Source organism: Rhinoderma darwinii, chromosome 6 (assembly GCF_050947455.1).
Source record: "Rhinoderma darwinii isolate aRhiDar2 chromosome 6, aRhiDar2.hap1, whole genome shotgun sequence".
Lineage (NCBI taxonomy): Eukaryota > Metazoa > Chordata > Amphibia > Anura > Rhinodermatidae > Rhinoderma > Rhinoderma darwinii.
In genome coordinates this window covers 135,888,101-135,910,139 of record NC_134692.1, presented here as the reverse complement: position 1 = coordinate 135,910,139, position 22,039 = coordinate 135,888,101, and the positions used below count along the sequence as shown (strand labels likewise).

General features: G+C 44.1%; 1 protein-coding gene across 1 annotated transcript in view; it reads left to right on the top strand.

Moving 5' to 3' along the window:
- RAB26 (RAB26, member RAS oncogene family) overlaps window positions 1-22,039 on the top strand; it is a 168,864-nt gene that overhangs the window by 145,203 nt on the left and 1,622 nt on the right. The window contains exons 6-8 of the mRNA XM_075830550.1: window positions 18,977-19,042; window positions 20,145-20,201; window positions 21,554-21,630. Coding sequence (XP_075686665.1) covers window positions 18,977-19,042; window positions 20,145-20,201; window positions 21,554-21,630 — 200 coding nt within the window. The remainder of the gene's footprint in view (window positions 1-18,976; window positions 19,043-20,144; window positions 20,202-21,553; window positions 21,631-22,039) is intronic.

Sequence of the window (22,039 nt, the reverse complement as noted above, 5' to 3'; positions counted from 1 at the left end):
TTTAATTTACATTTTGATAGGGAAAGAAAATTATCAGTGTCCCTTTCATGTCGCTAGTCGGCAAAAGAAGCTCTACAGTATTAGGCTTCGTTCACATCTGCGCTAGGGTCCCGTTCCGTCTGAGTTTTCCGAGATTTCAATGGTGACAGATCTGGCGCCAATGGTTTCCGTTTGTCTCCGATATGCAAGGGTTCTGTCGATTTGACGGAATCAATAGCGTAGTTTACCGGATCCATCACCACTGAAATCACTGGTGATGGAAACGGAAACCTTTTGGTTTCCGTTTGTGTTAGTCACGGTCCCGTTCTGACGGAAAGCTCCGACAGAACGTCGGAACGGGACCCTAGCGCGGATGTTAACGAAGCCTTGGGCTGGATTCTCACGCGCAGTTTTGATACAGTTTCTTAAGCCAAACACAAGACCGGATCCAAAAAGGAGACATATATAGAAAAGACGTATTTACTCCTATGTTTGGCTCAGAAAACTGCATTAAAAACACTGCATGTGTGAAATCCAATCCCGAGGATCCCGCCAAACAGCTTCCGATATCTCAGCATCCTGGACTGAATTAGCTTAGTTTGGGCAGAGCTAGGCCAGTTTCGCACAAGCGTAATACGGGTGCAAATCTTGTCGCGACCGCGTGTCCGATGACCTGAATGAACAGCATCATATATCCCTATAATGCTATTACTTTGGGTCATAAGACGAGCTGTCAGGTCGGGATTCGCGGCCGTAATAATGGTGCAAAATTACACCCGTTTTACGCTCGTGTCAAATTGGCCCTCAACGTCAACAGCTTTGTGTTAATGAAGACCATTGGGAAGAAAATGACCGGTCCTCTGTAAAGCGCACGTTTTCTACGCAGTCCACAAGCTGGCAGTCCCCACTGAGTATAATGAATCCGCAATATCACATCTTTTATGACCAAAACTTTTAGGGTTGGCATTAAAAAAACAAACCAAGGTGAATCAGACATTGAACAGGGAGAAAAATGCTAATTATAATGAATAAAATATCAGTACGGCCGGTGTAGATTTCCACATAAAGAGACGCAGGACACGTGGTAATGGGCCTTTTTTGCCAGGAAACCAATTGTTTAGTCTGGAACATCCACTGCGACCTACTAGATGCTGGGAGTTTTAGGATTAATCACCTGTTATGCATCTACTGAACTTTATTTTTTTGCAGTATTTTTGTTTTTTAGAGAGTGGCTATGCAATAGTTTAGGGGGGTACGATAGGGGGTAAAGTACTTTTTATAGACCATGTACTTCATGATTGAAGTGGCCGTGTCGCATACAAAAAAGGGTGCTTTGAGGGCGGCCAAAACTTGCTCCTTCTAGATCAGTGCCTACTGTGTATTGTGTATTGTGACCAAGTTCGGGCCGGGAAAAACAGTCCGTGTGTCAGACGGATTTCCCGGCCCGACACACGCCAGTTTGGTGTTGTCCCTGCTTAGTGGGCACCATGTCTGGAGAAGTGGTGTCATAAAGACAATCAGACGCCTCGGCTTTCTGTTACTTGTGCTGCGCGGTTCTTTCTCTTAACGTCACTCCTCCTGGACCTTAATGGGGATCCGCTCCAGTATTGCACGACTCTCTGCTTGGTTATCAGCCCTGGTGGTGAGTTTTCTTACACTTATTCCATATGATATCCCTGTGTTTGACCCGGCTTTCGTCTTGACTTGGCTTAATCTGACTTATCTGTATACTGACCTCTGGCCTAACCCTGACTTTGCCTTCTAATTTTGATTACTGGACTTGACGTTGCCCGCCTGTTACCTGCCCGGATTCTTTTTGATCCTGAAACAGTTCACACCTGCCATCTGGAGCCCGACCATCTATTGGGGACTGTACTAGGGACAGTGACCAGAGAATCTTACCAGAAAAGTGCATACCTCTGCTAATTTGCGTTACCGTCCCTGAGATGTACCACTACACTATGCTACTCTGCTCCACCGTCCCTGAGACGTACCGCTACACTATGCTACTCTGCTCCACCGTCCCTGAGATGTACCACTACACTATGCTACTCTGCTCCACCGTCCCTGAGATGTACCACTACACTATGCTACTCTGCTCCACCGTCCCTGAGATGTACCACTACACTATGCTACTCTGCTCCACCGTCCCTGAGACGTACCGCTACACTATGCTACTCGAGACGTACCGCTACACTATGCTACTCTGCTTCACCGTCCCTGAGATGCCCCATTGCGCTGTGCTACTCTGCGTTACCGTCCCTGAGACGTACCGCTACACTATGCTACTCTGCTTTACCGTCCCCTAGATGCCCCGCTGCGCTATGCCACTCTGCTTCGCGGTCTTTGAGATGCCATCCAAGTTCCGACTACGCTAGCCAGGGACCAGCATCCAGGTACTCTCTTGGGCTTATATGGAGTCTGAGTTACATTAGATCCTAAACTGCACGTAAATCCATGTACTCGAAGAAACATTTCCTTCGCCGATTCTTTTAAAGAGACCGTCAATTTTTTTTTGCCGGGCTGTACCTAACAATGATTATATTTTCACATGTTCCATGTGGACACCAAATATAAATCCTCTGCTCGTCTCTCTAGTTCAAGAGGGATTAATTGCGATGTGTAATCACATGTGACTGTGGTCTGTGACAATGAACGGCGGGAGCGGGGGGGACAGCGACGACTAGCATCCCTGGAGGATCGATACTGATCTATGCACAATCTAGGAGACAGCCAATCACCGTGATTGATAATGTGCTTATCCAACTGTGCAGAACGCTCGGCTAAGTGGCTGTCACGTCTCATGCGCGTAAATAACGCTGGCACCCAACCAGGTAAACCTGCAGGTGTCGTCTCCGATATGGATCAGAAAATGTGCATTTATTTAGTTATTCCCTATATTGTTCTTTTACAAACAATCGGACGCAGCAGCAGAATCAGCGGCGCTTGTGTGACTATACGGAGACAATGGCGCGGCGAGAGAATGGCTGATGAGGAGGTTCCAGTCTCGGATGCCGCGGCTCCCATTACACTGACTGCTCATGATTGTATTATCAGGATAGAAATGCTCTTGATTAAATCGTATCTCGTTCCTAATAAGCAGCGCCACATTTCAGTGCTCGCCATTGTCCGTCCACTGCTCCCGTGGTCTTTATATCAAAGGGGGGATGGGATAATACCTTTTTGGTTTTTATATTTGCGTGGTTTTTTTCCCCCTCCATCTTTCTTGCTGCACAAAGGAAAATATTCATTCACGGAAAGAAATTTGTAAGACTAACCCTTTACTTAACAGTAGTGCACGCTTGATGCATTCAAGAAAGTCGTCGAAAACTATACCAGGATTTTTGGCGGTATTGACCATGTATATATTTCCGGTGTGTATACTACCCGCTCCCTGGTGTTGATAGCGCTCCATGGTCTTGACATTTTTTGCATTGGGAAAGATCGCAGGCCGGACGCCATATTTATGAAGCCCCTGCGCTAATTGGCACGTGTGTCAGAAGAAGTGCGCTGGGCTTTAGCGTTGCAAGTTTTGCTTAACAGAGAAGAGGCAGAAAACAGGACCAGGTGTGACTCGCCATCGGATAAGTGTCTGCTCATCCAGCATGGGGTTATCGTATGTAATGGATAGGGATGAGGTGGGAACGTTATTTTGAAAATGAGCACGACAATCTATGGAAAGATGAAGGAGTTCTCCATAGGTACTAATAAAACCGTTGATTTAATGACTCCAGATTAGATTGGTTGCTATGGGCAGCGCCACTGTTTCTACGGCCTCTCGTTCTGATCCATTGCTGTTTTCGGTTCTGCCATGTTGTGTGCTGGGATAAATATCTCCGTCATATCACAAGTTTACAGTGAGGGATCCTACATGTACGTTATAGGGGCTTCTGTTGTGTGTACATTGTTATAGGGGGTTTCTGTAACTGGCACAGTGTTATGGGGGATCTGTGGCTGGCACATTGTTATGGGGGATCTGTGGCTGGCACATTGTTATGGGGGATCTGTGGCTGACACATTGTTAAAGAGGCTTCTGTGGTTGGTACATTGTTTTAGGGGGTTCTGTTGTTAGTACATTGTTATAGGGGGTTCTGTGGTTGGCACATTGTTATAGGGGGTTCTGTTGGCACATTGTTATAGGGGGTTCTTTGGTTGGTACATTGTTATAGGGGGTTCTGTTGGCACATTGTTATAGGGGGTTCCGTGGTTGGTACATTGTTATAGGGGGTTCCGTGGTTGGTACATTGTTATAGGGGGTTCCGTGGTTGGTACATTGTTATAGGGGGTTCTGTGGTTGGTACATTGTTATAGGGGGTTCTGTGGTTGGTACATTGTTATAGGGGGTTCTGTGTTTGGTACATTGTTATAGGGGGTTCTGTTGTTGGTACATTGTTATAGGGGGTTCTGTGTTTAGTACATTGTTATAGGAGGTTCTGTGGTTGGTACATTGTTATAGGGGGTTCTGTGGTTGGTACATTGTTATAGGGGGTTCTGTGGTTGGTACATTGTTATAGGGGGTTCCGTGGTTGGTACATTGTTATAGGGGGTTCCGTGGTTGGTACATTGTTATAGGGGGTTCTGTGTTTGGTACATTGTTATAGGGGGTTCTGTGGTTGGTACATTGTTATAGGGGGTTCTGTGGTTGGTACATTGTTATAGGGGGTTCCGTGGTTGGTACATTGTTATAGGGGGTTCCGTGGTTGGTACATTGTTATAGGGGGTTCTGTGGTTGGTACATTGTTATAGGGGGTTCCGTGGTTGGTACATTGTTATAGGGGGTTCCGTGGTTGGTACATTGTTATAGGGGGTTCTGTGTTTGGTACATTGTTATAGGGGGTTCTGTGTTTGGTACATTGTTATAGGGGGTTCTGTTGTTGGTACATTGTTATACAGGCATTAATGCCTGGCATATTATAGGATTTTTCATGGCTTGCATGTTGTAATGAAGGGTTGTCACGTTGGCATACTGTTATTGGGGGCATCGGTGGCACTCTCGCTCATAAAGTGGCATATGAGGGGCGGAATTTTACCTAATTTTTGATTACTAAATGTTGAGGGATATGTATTGATATGAATAGACTTCGGCCTGTAAATTAGCCAGTCTGTCTGTTCCCTTCATTTCGCACATTTTGTCTGAGCTTTATAATCTGTTGTCGGTCAAATTTTGGAATCTGCGGCTTTTACAATGATTTGTGTTTATAAACGTCTTGTAGTTACTCAATAGTTTCATCTTTACATGTTCCTTCCTCGGGATCAATCAATAGACCAGAAAGATTCTCTGTTCCTTAATCAATGTTACTGAAAAATGCAAAATAAATATGATAATTGTAAGAGAAACCTGTGAAGAAAAGTCCTGTCTGTATAGGGACTGATCGCTGCTGGATTATCGAATATGGTGGATTATCAGACCGCTACAGAAAAGTGGGTAAACCTTTTTTAAACTGATCATCGTGGTCGTATCCGTTGATGAATCCTTACCTGTATGATCAGTTGAACACCACACTCGTCACTTAAAAATTGGTGTGTGTGTCCCTTTAAGATCACCCGCCGACTCATTAGATAGCCGCTGATGCCAAGGCTGTAGAGCTCGGAGCAGAGGGGTTGTATAACAGAGCGCAGCTATTATATAGCAGTCATAATTGGTGAGTGCGGCAGGTCTGGGGGATGTCGAGCGGCGCTCCTCGCTGATTAGGCTTGAGGGTTGGCCGCACAGATTCCTCCGGAGATGCCCCTTAGGCACAGACGGTTACCGGTTTCCTCTTCTGCCTGGATAACGTCTCCCCCCCATATCTAAATATAACCATCATTTACCTCGGTCTGTCCTTATACACACATCATCGGTTCCTTCAGAGGGCCTGCGGCTTTGATTATAGCTCCCACACTGCTTTCCCAGACTCCTGAATGGCAAGCTATCTTTACGTGTTGCGGATGAAAAATCCCGCCAGACATTCGCACGTTCTCCGTTTTGTAAACTTAGATGCAAATTTTTCCTCCTAATTGAAAATAAGTGAAATCTGATTCATTTTTTTTCCCTGTAAAACATGTATACGCCCATAGATTTATATAGGTGCCATATCAGGGATCCACATAACAGATACAGCGGTGTGCATGAGACCTTAAAATAAATGGCCTCCTTTTTGTTGTTTTTTTAAATCTAAATAGGTCCAAAATTTTGTGCTGAGTCATTCCTTATTTTATCTTTATAGCGGTCGGAGTTTTGTTTTTCTGATACAGAACTCCAAATCCCCTGTATAGACATGGGTTTAAAATATAACACTTTGGCTTCCTGCAGCCACCACTAGAGGGAGCTGCATACTGTTTATACATTAAACTCAATGATAGTACAGTATGCTCCTTAGCTCCCACTAGTGGTGGCTGCAGGCAGAAATTTATCTTCTAAACCTATGCCTGTGCAGGGGATTTGGAGCTCTGTATCAGAAAAACAGAATGGCATATTAAGAAATGAATCAGCACAATATGTTGGACCTAAAAATGATATGAAAATGAAAGGTCGAAATTCCCTTTATGGGAGCTCGACATAGATCCACCGGCTCAGCATCACATTACCCCAGATGATATAAGAAATGTAGTGTGGTGTGGTTTTCTGGGAATGTATGATACAGGATAGCATTAGATACAACAACTCAGCAGACAGTATCACGCACCATAGGCTTAGATACACCAACTCTGCAGACAGTATCACACACTAGGCTCAGCTACAACAACTTAGCTGATAGTATCACATACAATGACCTTAGATACACCAACCCAGCAAGCAGTATCACACGCAACAGGCTTAGATAAACCAACTCCGCAGACAGTATCACAAACAATAGCCTTAGATACACCAACTCAGCAGACAGTATCACACACCAGATGGGCTTAGATACACCTACACCACAGACCATATCTCACACAACAGGAATAGATACACCAACCAAGCTGAGATACACGAGTTTTCATGATAAAGAATGTAGAGCTGCGTGTTTTTTTTTAAGAAAAGCTTAGATACACCAGCTGAGCAGATGTGGGTGCAGTTGTGCCCGCAAAACCACCACCTCACCCCAAAGACTCCTTAGGAGTGGCCAGAGTATATATGAAGGCATCAATGCAGTCAGGGAGTCCCCTACGAAACCACAAAATATGTCATGCCCTTTCCCACCCCCCCCCAAGTAGCCCTTTGGGGGGGAATAATGGGGTTGTTGCAATATAGGTGGTTTTGGCAATCCTTTCCAGACTGACAGCTCTCATCTACTGACACATTGTAACACATTGCAGCTGTTAGCAGCGCTAGGTCATTAGTAAAAGAGATACCAAGATATCCTTGTTCCAGCGCTGGGAAGCGGCAGTTATCTTGTGTCTCTTTGGTGGTGGGGCAAAAGCATTGGTGGCGCTTATCAGTAGCGCAGAAATCCTATGTCACCTGCAGGAGGCCCTAACATATTAGGATAACAATTTAAAGGGATTGTATGACGTTAGAACAACAAGGCTGCTTTTGTCCAGAAACAGCGCCACTCTTGGCCATTGGGTTGTATCTGGTATTGCAATATTTACTTGAATGGGGGTGCAATACCAGACACAACCTAAGGATAATAGTGACGCTGTTTCTGGAAGAAAGCTGTCATGACTTATAATCTCATACGACCCCTTTTTACGGGTCATGTCATTTTTTCTTCGGGATTGTGAAGTTCTCTCTAATGAAAATTTACAAAGGGAAACACTAGTTTTGCTTTAATGTTGTATTGATTTTGCTTTTGTTGTATATATTACATTACATTTCTGCCTCTTTTAATTAAAATGTTAAGCAGCGTAGACGATGTGCCGCAGTCATTTGTACACGGCAGTTTATTGCAGGCAGTCTGGGGTTAATCTACCTTTGCACCGTGATCGGTGGAGAAAAAGTGACATTTACATTTGGTGAAGATCAATAGAGCGCACCGGCTGGGTGTAATTAATCATTCATATGAGGCCCTATGACGTGCGCCTATTCTGTCTGTGGTGGAGGAACCTGTATCAATGTGGAAGAATTATAGATAGAGAAATGTCACAGCGGTGTGAGGCTCCGCTCACATGATCACTGATGTCACCCCCAACCTCGCCACATATCAGTTATACATGTTTATCTACATGGAGAAGGAAGGAAAGCGACTGTCAAACACCAGCGGCTTCAAGGGCAAAGCAAAAGAATCAGCCAAAAAATACAACATGGCAGATTCACTTTCTTGTGAGAATAAACGCCTTGACCAAAATTCTGACAGAACTGTGGTATATACAGACATCAGTATTATTTTCATGGGCAGCTTTAGGGCAAAGTGGTAAAGACAAGAATGCATATGTGGATGGCAGTGGTGACGTGATCGTAATGGACTTGATAGACAAAAAAACATCTACATGAAAAATCAGTACATAAAAAAAATTATCCTGTACTGATCCTGAGTTACATCCTGTATTATACTCCAGAGCTGCACTCACTATTCTGCTGGTGGAGTCACTGTGTACATACATTACATTACTTATCTTGTACTGATCCTGAGTGACATCCTGCATTATACACCAGAGCTGCACTCACTATTCTGCTGGTGGTGTCACTGCGTACATACATTACTTATCCTGTACTGATCCTGAGTTACATCCTGTATTATACTCCAGAGCTGCACTCACTATACTGCTGGTGGAGTCACTGTGTACATTACATTACTTATCCTGCACTGATCCTGAGTTACATCCTGCATTATACACCAGAGCTGCACTCACTATTCTGCTGGTGGTGTCACTGCGTACATACATTACATTACTTATCCTGAGTTACATGCTGTATTATACTCCAGAGCTGCACTCACTATTCTGCTGGAGTCACTGTGTACATACATTACATTACTTATCCTGTACTGATCCTGAGTTACATCCTGTATTATACTCCAGAGCTGCACTCACTATTCTGCTGGTGGAGTCACTGTGTACATACATTACATTACTTATCCTGTACTGATCCTGAGTTACATCCTGTATTATACTCCAGAGCTGCACTCACTATTCTGCTGGTGGAGTCACTGTGTACATACATTACATATCCTGTACTGATCCTGAGTTACATCCTGTATATACTCCAGAGCTGCACTCACTATTCTGCTGGTGGAGTCACTGTGTACATACATTACATTACTTATCCTGTACTGATCCTGAGTTACATGCTGTATTCTACTCCAGAGCTGCACTCACTATTCTGCTGGAGTCACTGTGTACATACATTACATTACTTATCCTGTACTGATCCTGAGTTACATCCTGTATTATACTCCAGAGCTGCACTCACTATTCTGCTGGTGGAGTCACTGTGTACATACATTACATTACTTATCCTGTACTGATCCTGAGTTACATCCTGTATTATACTCCAGAGCTGCACTCACTATTCTGCTGGTGGAGTCACTGTGTACATACATTACATTACTTATACTGTACTGATCCTGAGTTACATCCTGTATTATATACTCCAGAGCTGCACTCACTATTCTGCTGGTGGAGTCACTGTGTACATACATTACATTACTTATACTGTACTGATCCTGAGTTACATCCTGTATTATACTCCAGAGCTGCACTCACTATTCTGCTGGTGGAGTCACTGTGTACATACATTACATTACTTATCCTGTACTGATCCTGAGTTATATCCTGTATTATACTCCAGAGCTGCACTCACTATTCTGCTGGTGGAGTCACTGTGTACATACATTACATTACTGATCCTGAGTTATATCCTGTATTATACTCCAGAGCTGCACTCACTATTCTGCTGGTGGAGTCACTGTGTACATACATTACATTACTTATCCTGTACTGATCCTGAGTTACATCCTGTATTATACTCCAGAGCTGCACTCACTATTCTGCTGGTGGAGTCACTGTGTACATACATTACATTACTTATCCTGTACTGATCCTGAGTTACATCCTGTATTATACTCCAGAGCTGCACTCACTATTCTGCTGGTGGTGTCACTGTGCACATACAATAATAAGATTTAGAAAAGATCCTCACCTTAGGCTGACTGATTTCTGCAGAAATATTGATCTTCTTAGGTGTTTATATATTTTAGCAGATCACTATGTTGGCACAGACAGCATATCTGTTATTCCTCCTGGAAGTGTATGAAGAAATTGTCAACTGGGTGGTACCATTCCCCTTTTCAGAAGTTTGTCCTTACACAGACTGACACTGTCAGCACTGATCGGATAGTTTAATGACAAGGCCCATTGATAAGAGGAATGATAACACCCTGTTGTCAATTTATTTAATATATTTCCAGGAGGAATAATGGGGGAATGCCACTAGGCAGAGAACTTAAACGGTAATTCAGCTTTGTTATTTCATGGAGAATACAGGTATTTGCTAAAACAGTCATGTCGGATGAGCTGATTTCTCCTCTTCTGTGATATTGGGTCTATGATTGTGTTGGTTGACCCTTACCTGAGACTAACATGTATGGGATCCTTTGGACCTGGTTCTGAAACGGGAGCAATGAGAACCAGCAGGGCATAATCCTCCCTGCCCTGAGGGCTGTAGAAAAGTGTCATGTTCCCTTACTTGACTCTTCTGAATGACTGAGAGGGCTCCTAAATGGCAAGACTCATGGGGCAGACTGTTTTGCAGCCCCTAATGGCCCAATTAGTGCCATTGTTCTAGTCTTTTCCGGTGATAGCTTCCCAATAAACCATATACACAATATTCTGACAATATATACCAGGATATAAAACATGCACCATGATCATTTTACACAGGTTAGCTACCAATAGGTGGCACTAGAGAGACCGTTTTCTTCCTCCTGGAGGACTTCTAGTTTGCATTTTACAACCAAACTGAACGGAATCCAAACTGCGACAAACGGAAACCATAGGTTCCCATTTGTATCACCATTGATTTCATTTGTGACGGATCGGTTTGTCACCGTTTTGTAAGGGTCCGGTTGTTTTGACGGAATCAATACCCTAGTCGACTGCGCTATTCATTCCGTCAAAAAGACGGAAAGCATTTGCACCGGATCCGTCACCATTGAAATCAATGGTGATGCAAATGGGAACCTATGGTTTCCCTTTGTCGCAGTTTGGATTCCGTTCATGGGTTTCCCTGGTCCGAAAGCTCCGACGGAACCCACGAACGGAGTCCCAACACAGATGTGAACGAAGCCTTCATAAAAAATGTGGATCTGCCTGGAATATGGAAGCACCGGAGGATATATAGACCTCTACAAAACTGTGAAGAGCAGAGGGATCATTCATCCAGTCTCCTTTACAGCTTCCCATTGAAGGAATAATGTGTGACGCACTAAACTCTCCCATATATCTCATTCCGCTCTATAACACTGAAGATTCATAAAACCCACTGTGATTTCGGAGAAGTAATTACAGTGATGGCCGCGTGGCTCCGTTTATTGGGCCTCCGTCGCGTTATATATTGAGATTATACAGCTGGAACATAGATTGTCACCGCTCTGATACATCAACACTTACGCTCGGGTAAATCAGGGAAAATGAAAAACATCCATAACGGTTGTATTTCTCCCAGACAGATCCAAAAACTCACACAATCCTTAAATAAATCTCCTGTTATTGCTGTAAAACGTCACCTGAAGATGTTTTGCCAGATACTGCGTTGAAACACTATGGAAAATCAAAAAACAAAAGGCCTATAGATCAGACGCTGTAGTGAAAACTCTAACATGAAGGAGCCCTAGTGGGAAGAGACAGAAGGGTCTATGTATTTTTATGATGCTTGGGTGACTCTGTGACTAAATGATAGCCATGGCTTCTGGATGCTGTCACTTACCTCCTTGACCCTGGTACTAGAGGAATAAGGCCCTGTTCACACTAAGTTTTTTGCAGGCGGAAAAATCTGCCTCAAAATTCCTTCAGGAATTTTGACCTACCGGCAGAAAACTTGTCACGTTTTTTGCTGCGTTTTTCGTCCGTGGCCATTGAGCGCCGCGGGTGAAAAACGCAGCGAAAACCCATTTTTTCTGCTTCCCATTAACGTCAATAGGAGGTCAAAGACTGAAACGCCTAAAAAAAAAGGCCATGACGCCTCTTTTACCCGCGAGCGGGAAAAAAGAATGCCTCCGTCTCTCATTGAAACCAATGGGAGGCGTTTTTGGACATTTTTTGGTGCGGTTTCCACATCAAAAACAGCGCCAAAAAACTCAGTGTGAACAGGGCCTAAGAGTTCAGGAGCATAGCGAGCTATAGATAGAAAACACAGCACTCAGAGGAATTGGATAAAATTAAATATTTTGTTTTCATGACTTTCACCGTGTTCTTTAATTGGCAGGTTAAGTTTATTCTGCGGGTCGTCACGATTGCGGCAATATCACATTTTTAAGGTTTTGGGTTTGTTTGTTTTTTAAATTTAAACTTTTAGACTTTTATTTTTGTGTTGCCGCATTCTGAGACGTAACTATTTTTTCTGACGACGGAGCTGTACGAAGGCTTATTTTTTCATTTTTATTGATTCCATTTTTGGGTACATGGGAGTTGATGATTAACTTTTAGCCGTTTTTTTGGGAATGGGGATGAACAAAGCAATATAATTCCGCCATTGTTTTTTTCTTTCAGCTGTGGCGATACCAATTATGTGTACTTATATATATATTACAGTATTTCGAAAAAGGGAAAAAAAATGTTTTCTTCTCACCTAGGATTTTTGAGCTTTTTTTCTTTTCTTTTTTTTTTTTTAACATTCGATCGCTTACACTGCAATACTTCTATATTGCAGTGTATTATGACTGTCAGTGTAAGGGGGGATTCACACGAGCGTGCTTTTCGTGCGTGCAGGCCGCGTTTTTTTCGCGCGCCACGCACAGCCCTATAGAAGTCAATGGGCAGTTCAAACAGTGCGTGATTTTTGCGCAGCGTTTGTTCGCTGCGTACAAAACGCGACAGGTTCAATATCTCCGCGTATTTCTCGCATCTCGCACCCATTGAAGTCAATGGGTGCGTGAAAACCACGCAGGTCACACGGAAGCACTTTCGTGCGAACCGACTGAAACAGCGCACCAGCTGTCAAAAGGATGAATGTAAACAGAAAAGCACCACGTGCTTTTCTGTTTCCAAACATCCAAACGGAGTGTCTTTGAGATGAGCGAACCCGGACAACTGAACCGAACTTCACCGGGTTCGGCCGAACTAGTTTTGGCCGAACCCGGCAAAAAAAATTCCGGTACGCGACATCAGGAGATAGTCACTGTCCAGGGTGCTGAAAGAGTTAAACTGTTTCAGCACCATGGACAGTGACTTTCGATCCCAATATACATGAACCTGTAAAAAAAAAAACGAAGTTCTGACTTACCGATAACTCCCGGCTTCTTCCTCCAGTCTGACCTCCCGGGATGACAATTCAGTCCAAGTGACAGCTCCAGCCAATCACAGGCCAAGCACAGGCTGCAGCGGTCACATGGACTGCCGCGTCATCCAAGGAGGTGGGGCCCGATGTCAAGAGAGGCGCGTCACCAAGGCAACGGCCGGGAGGGAAGTTCTCGGTAAGTACGAACTTTTTCTTTTTTTTTAACCGGTTTCTCAATATTGTGTTCGGCATTCACTGTCGAGGGTGCTGAAAGAGTTACTGCCGATCAGTTAGCTCTTTCAGCACCTTGGACAGTGACGGGCGTCGACTAGCCTCATCTCTATGATGGCGGCTGCGCGAAAATCACGCAGCAGCGCATCATACACGGATGACACACGCAGCTGTCAAGTGGTTTTTGGGCGCGCAAAACGCCGCGTTGTTTGCGCGCGCAAAAACGCAACGTTCGTCTGAATCTGCCCTAAAGGTTACCATACACATTAGATGTATGTCGGCCAAATCATCTGATTTCGGTGGGACCGGCCGATCATCTTATGTGTATGGCGGTGATCCAGCAAGGAGATAGGCCCCGGCCAAAGGAGTCTGTCAGCGGCTGTACTTCTTCCCTATTGATAACCCAAACACGATCAGCCGAGCATGCGTGTGTATGGTGGATTAGGGAGGAATAGCTGTCAGTCGAATGATTGTTTGGCCGACAGCTCTTCCGACAAAGCTCCAAATTTCCTGCATAGAACTAAAGTTAACATTTTGATTGATGCAGTCACCACTAGGGGGAGCTTAGGAGCATACATCGAACTCAATAATAAAACAGTAAGCAGTAACTCCCTCTAGTGGTGGCTGCAGGAAACTAGAATGTCATCATTTGGAGCTGTATATCAGAACAATCGAACTCTCACCGCTATAAAGATATAGAAAGATGGTCCTAAAATTCAGCAGGAGCCGGAACACGGTGATTATCTTCATCTCAAATTCACGCTCATGAAAGACGGACAATCCTAAATGCCACCATCTCTGCCTGGTTTTAGTCACAGGAACAGCGCTTCACCAAATTAAGATTTTATTCCTGCATTTCCAGTAGGTTCTTCTCTATGTTTAGCTGCATGTGAACCCAGGTCACTGTGACGGCTCATAGCGGGTCCTGTCACCTCACCCTCTTACAGGGCACAATGGGTTTAGAGCCCCTGTAGGGACCTCTCCAATTTTACCGGTGGTAGAGGTGACAATCTTCCCGTCTCTCTTGAAAGGAAATAAATCTGACCAGTGACAACCAGATTATAGTGACCTTCTTTTTGTATTATTACCGACACTTCTGCACCCAAATTCAGATTCTAGATGTATCGGAGCAAAGTCGAGCAAGATAATACAATATAGAGCATAATAGTATACAATGCAGAGCCCTAGATGGTCATTCTGTACATCAGAAAGACCCACACAACTTGTGATGACCTATACACCGCCATAAAGCAGAGCTCTCAACTGGTACCAGTATACAATGCTACACTGTGAGCTCACATCTGGTGACCAGTATACAATTCTACAGCAGAGAGCTGACATCTGGTGACCAGTATACAATGCTACAGTGGAGAGCTCACATATGGTGACCAGTATACAATGCTAAAGCGGAGAGCTCACATCTGATGACCAGTATACAATGCTACAGTGGAGAGCTCATATCTGGTGACCAGTATACAATGCTACAGTGGAGATCTCTCATCTGATGACCAGTATACAATGCTACAGTGGAGAGCTCACATCTGGTGACCAGTATACAATGCTACAGTGGAGAGCTCACATCTGGTGACCAGTATACAATGCTACAGCGGAGAGCTGACATCTGGTGACCAGTATACAATGCTACAGTGGAGAGCTCACATCTGGTGACCAGTATACAATGCTACACTGGAGAGCTCACATCTGGTGACCAGTATACAATGCTACAGCGGAGAGCTCATATCTGGTGACCAGTATACAATGCTACAGTGGAGAGCTGACATCTGGTGACCAGTATACAATGCTACAGCGGAGAGCTCACATCTGGTGACCAGTATACAATGCTACAGCGGAGATCTCTCATCTGGTGACCAGTATACAATGCTACAGCGGAGATCTCTCATCTGGTGACCAGTATGCAATGCTACAGTGGAGAGCTTACATCTGGTGACCAGTATACAATGCTACAGTGGAGATCTCTCATCTGGTGACCAGTATACAATTCTACACTGGAGAGCTCACATCTGGTGACCAGTATACAATGCTACAGCGGAGAGCTCACATCTGGTGACCAGTATACAATGCTACAGCGGAGAGCTCACATCTGGTGACCAGTATACAATGCTATAGCGGAGATCTCATCTGGTGACCAGTATACAATGCTGCAGCGGAGAGCTCACATCTGGTGACCAGTATACAATGCTACAGCGGAGATCTCTCATCTGGTGACCAGTATACAATGCTACAGCGGAGAGCTCACATCTGGTGACCAGTATACAATGCTGCAGTGGAGAGCTCACATCTGGTGACCAGTATACAATGCTACGCTGGAGAGCTCACATCTGGTGACCAGTATACAATGCTACAGCGGAGATCTCTCATCTGGTGACCAGTATACAATTCTACACTGGAGAGCTCACATCTGGTGACCAGTATACAATGCTACAGCGGAGAGCTCACATCTGATGACCAGTATACAATGCTACAGCGGAGAGCTCACATCTGGTGACCAGTATACAATGCTATAGCGGAGATCTCTCATCTGGTGACCAGTATACAATGCTGCAGCGGAGAGCTCACATCTGGTGACCAGTATACAATGCTGCAGCGGAGAGCTCACATCTGGTGACCAGTATACAATGCTACAGCGGAGATCTCTCATCTGGTGACCAGTATACAATGCTACAGCGGAGATCTCTCATCTGGTGACCAGTATACAATGCTACAGTGGAGAGCTGATATCTGGTGACCAGTATACAATGCTACAGCGGAGATCTCTCATCTGGTGACCAGTATACAATGCTACAGCGGAGAGCTCACATCTGGTGACCAGTATACAATGCTGCAGCGGAGAGCTCACATCTGGTGACCAGTATACAATGCTACACTGGAGAGCTCACATCTGGTGACCAGCATACAATGCAGTATCTTATCTTAAAACAAACTGTGTGCACTGCAGTTTATCAGACAATGGAGTATAATCTCGTGGCTGAGCTTGGTTGACCATGTTTGCAGATCTGAGTTGAGCTCTTTCTTAGTTATTTATTCTGAGGACAACATTTAGAATGACTGATATTTTTTTCTCTTATTTCTCTAAAGATCTATTCACTGCTTGAAAAGCATATTATTCAGTGACAGTGCGCGGTACACTATGCTGAGCCGAGTGACAATCAATCATTCTAAAGTGCAGTAATTGGAAGTAGAGCCCTGTCACAACAACCCTTCTAGAATAAGAACTAAGAATCCTGGAAGTTTTGAACTGACTCCTTGCTGCCACCTAATGGAATTTTCTGCACAAAGCGTCCAGAAACTAGGGAAATCTAGGATGGAACAAAGGGGATTTAGTAAACCGTTACTTAGGGGTGTTTTTTTGCACTATTCATGTTAATAGCAATTATGACTTGATCGTCTCGTTAAGGCCTTGTTCACACTGGGCAGATTTTCAGCAGATTTTGCATATTGGTTTTAAGCCAAAACTAGGAACGAAACCTAAACAGAAGAAATATATAAAGAAAGGCCTTCTAGGTCTGTTCTTCTGGATTCAATTCTGGTTTGGGCTTAAAAAAATGCATGCAAAATCTGCACTTTGTGAAAAGGCCTAAATGGGTTCTCCGCTTTGTTCAAGTCTATTTTTAACAGAAGGGTCCCAAGGTGTCCTGCTGCTGAGACCCGCAGTGATCATTTGTAGTCTGGAAAAGAACCTGGCAATAAGTGCTCATTTCCCCTGCAGCGCCACTCCAGGCGAAACTAAGAATTACATAGCTCCTATTGAAATCAAGGGGCTGTCCATGTTTTGCACAGACATGCCAGGTCCTCCAGAGCGAGAGACACTCTTTATAACCGCTTTACTCTCTAGATAATAGATGAGGCTCCTGAGAGGGGGGTCCATCCTTATTAACTCTAGAATCCCCTAATAGGGTGTTTGAAGATCTGTTTTCTCAACCAGACTGTTGTTTTCTTGGACAATGCGGCGCTATGACTGATATATGCAAATACCTTGGAATTTAACGCGTCCGCTGAACAAAGATTCACAAAAACAGTGAAAATTATTTGCAAATTTCCCATCAGCCCCTATTTCACTAGAAGGGTGTGATGGAATATATCAGCGCCTGAGATACCGTATGTGTGATACATTTACAAAACAGCCCTGCTATAGAGAATGTTACCCGCTAACGTAATCTCTTAAAGAGCTCGAGTCGTCTTCTGTCAAGTATTGAAAAATGTTATTCAGCCATTTAATAGCTATATCTGTTTCTGGGAAAGCTGGGTGACAGCTCATATAGCCGCCATTATAACTGGCGACTGCCACCCAGCTGTCCCAGACCCCGCAATGGCAAACATGTTGATGCAGGGCACATCCAAAAATCCCAAATTATTGCACAACCAGCCAGATCTCAGGAAATAAGGGGGTCCTGACCTGTGGGTTCCCCCAATATAAGCCACCATGCCCAGATAGGGCAGAAACAATACAATAAGTGGCCTGAATCATTCTGAGATGACATGATAGAGTAGTTCACTATAGATTACAGCGACACCTATATACAATGCTTCTTCCTTTGTACTATTCCCATTCTTCCTGCACTGTTGTAATATGGCCACTGGGGGCGCTGTGTTTTCATGGCAATTATATTATTACAGTTGGGGGGGGGTTTATCAATTTTACATATGGAGAGAAATCTGGTCCATGGGAATTTTCTTTGCTAATCATGAAAGGGATTTTCTCATGAACGCATCCCTTTTTTTTTTAAAAGGAAGCTGGCTGACATCGCTTGGGGAAGCCACGACCAGCCACACATCTCTAATGTAGCATTAATGCCGGCCATTGAAATGAGTAGCCGTCCATGTAATGCATGAGCACGCCAGGACCGCCAGAATGGGAGCTGCTTTTTAGTGGCTCTCCATTCTGGCACATAGAGGAGGGGTCTTGAATAGGGCATATGGACTGGGGTAGTCTTGGTGACCTTCTATAAATGTCCGATAGATGCGAATCCCACCTCTGGGACCCACACTTATCTCTAGAAACGGGCAGCCTGACCCTCGTCCTGCCTTCCTTTGCTCTAGCTGCTCTTTGTTTTTCCTGATACAGAGCTCCAAATCTCCTGCATAAACATCGTTAAATAATAATTATTCTGGCTGCCTGCAGTCACCACCAGAGGGAGCCGAATGCATGAATGAACTGTTATATTATTTAATGTATACACAGTATGCAATTTCTAAGCGCCACCTAGTGGTGGCTGTAGGCAGCCAGGATATTATAATTTAACTATTTCCGTGTGGGGATTAGGGCTTTAATATCAGAATAACAACTCTAATCACTATAAATATATAATGTGGAGGTGGAGACCTTGCTTAAAGGAGAATGACCGCTGCAGATGGTTTACATAACATTAGTAAATGCTTGTTTGATTATTATCTCATCTCTTGTATTTCCAGGCCTGGCTGACAGAGATACATGAATATGCGCAAAAAGACGTGGTTATCATGCTTCTCGGGAATAAGGTGAGGAGAAAATCTGAGATGCACCGAGGCTGTAGGTAATTGTGTTTTCCCTTAAAGTCAATCTCCACCTTTTGACACCATTTTTTTTTTTCCCTTAGGTCCAACATTCTGCATAGACAAAGAATTAAATGATAAAACTCCACCACTAGGGGGAGCTTACTGCATACGGTTTTATTATTATGCTCACTGTATAAATTGTATGCAGTAAGCTCCCCCTAGTGGTGGGGATCCAGGGGATTTGTAGCTCTATAAAAAAAAAAAAAATAGAGCTCCAACCACTTTAAAGTTCTATAGAAGGAAATTAGTCAGAATTTCGGAGCCATTTAGAATACAAAACGCAATAGTGTTCAAGGCTGGACATTCACTTAACGCATTCGCAATGTTTTATCCTCAAACTGTTTAAAGATGGATGATTTTCCAGATATCTAAATAAACATAAGTGTATACAGACCTATGTGTCTCCATGGTAACAGACTACAAAAAAAAAAACTGTCTGATCCTGCAGTCATGTTACTCCAACTTCTCCTTCTACTTTATGTAGTTTATCAAGAAGCAGAAACAAATAGAAGGGAATAACACACGACTGCAAAGTCAGACTACACACGGTTTGTTTGTAGTCTGTTACCATGGTGATACATATCTGCATAGGCGCTGGATACCTAAAATGAATGGAAATGTTTAATTCAATTTGCAAAGATGCTTCATTTTTTTATTTTAGATGCATTAGAGGAATAAACAAAACGGTTACATGGGTGGATAGTTAATATTATTTACTTTAAAAAAAAAAAAAAAAAAAAAAAAGGAGCAGGTTCACTTTAACTGCCCCCTTCCTCGCACTGCCCTTCCTATTAAAGCTTTGCCCGGCTGTTGCTGTAGAAGACTTTTAGCTCCTGTTAAATATTCATCATTTACTTGAAAGCTGCCAATGCATAAAACATGTGTTCACACTCCTCACAAGAGCCCGGCGTAAACGTGAGTTGTAAACGGAAATTCTGGTCCACACAACAATTTCATTGTGACAGCGGCTGATGCAGGAAGGGTGGGCGCTCCCTCACCGTATATGACAGCCGGTCCTGTAGTGACCCCAATGCTCTTCTTACAGGTGGACTCCACTCACGAACGTGTGGTCAAGATCGAAGACGGCGAGCGGCTGGCAAAGGTGAGATCTGGACATAGAAAGAACTAGAGGAAAATTTGGGGCAAAAAAAGAACCAATCCCCAGTGAAGTTCTTTCATGTCCACAAAAATTATGTTCAGCCATCACTGGGAAAGCTGGGTGACAACTAATAGGGCCGCCATTACAGCTTTTGCAGAGGTTGTCATCCAGCTCCCCCAAGCTCCTGAAATGCAAATCTGTTACATCCATAAGGGTGTATTCACACGTGGCAGATTTGTTGCAGAAATGTCGGCGACTGTCCCGTTCATCTGAATGGAGTTGTCAGAAATCCATGCACCTGCTGCAGAATCAATCCCAGAAATGTCCATAACAAATCTGCCGACTGTGAACTCTCCCTGAGGCCCCACGCACAGGACCGTAGAACGTGTCCGTAATTACAGACCAAGTCACTTCTATTGACCACGGACTCCTTCCCGTAGAAAGCCCCAGGACATGTCCTATCTTTTGCTTTTTACGGACCGTGCTCCTAAACTTTGTATGGGAGCACGGGTCGAAAAGGTGAGTGGCTGTCTGTGCACGCAATCACGGACACCACCCGTGTCCGTAATCGCGGACCAGGCCCCATGCACACGACTGTAAAATTCATCCGTAATTACAGACACATTCCCATATATTTGTGGGAAGGTGTCCAGGCTGTAGAAGGGTCCCGCAAATTATGGACCAGGGCCGTTCTTTTTGCTGTTTACAGGCCGTGCTCCCATACTAGGCATGGGAACACGGGCAGAAAATGCGAGTGGCTGTCCGTGCACGCAATCACAGACACGGCCGTGTGCATGAGGCCTAACACGGCAGCTTTGTCATTTAGAGCTCTAGGGAGGTTGAGTGACAATTGTAGGTGATATGGCAGCTATAATTGTTGTCACCCAACTTTCCCAGAAACAGAAAGGACTGATTCTTGTAACAACTAGACAGATACAGACTCCTCTAGTACTTACGGTTTTGGGGTGATGACATTTTTCATCCTTTGTACTATTTATGCTTTTCAGTTGCAATAGCTTTAATTTAACCTGATCAACACTGCCCCCTAGTGGCAGTATGTACAACTACCAGGGACTCTAATTGATGCTCAAGCCATTTGCACCCCAATCCATGTTTCTTTCCACCCATTGGGGCACGGTAGTGTAATAATTTTCTGCAGTGGTTACACCTGGTAAGTTTATGCGGTTTCAGATCTTTAATGGTTTAGAAAAGTGCTGTTGCTGTTTAAGGGTCTGCTGCAATCTTTTTGGCATTTTTCCCTTTAGGAACAGACACTGACCTTGGGTAAGGACTAAAAAATATAATCTCATATTCCAGCACCGTATAATATAACCGGCTTAATTTGTGCCTTGCAGGAATACGGGGTGCCGTTTATGGAGACCAGTGCCAAGAGCGGACTGAATGTGGAATTAGCGTTTACCGCTATTGCAAAGTAAGTCACAATCTATAGATCGGTGATCAGGGCAGCTTCTGTCCTTATATTCTATTAGAGGTTGGTCCTCTTTCCAATCAGGACCCCCCTCCCCCCCCCATTAGCTAGACAGGAAAGTCGCCCTCTGCAGTGCCCATCCTCTAGCTAGTAAAGAAGGGTCTATAGTGGTGGATGTGAATACTATGCAGTGGCCCAGTCAGTCATTTAATGCCGTGTACTACTATATTTTTCCTGCATAACATCTTTTCATTGGGGGCTACATTTGGAAAGAGGTTTTCCTCTGTGCAAAACCATGTTGAAAAGATATTCTCTAAAGAAAAGGGGGAAGATTTAGCCAGAAACTTAGACCAGGCAGTCGACTGGCACCAAATTGATCACAGCAGGGCACTCTATGCAAGTCTTGCATGAC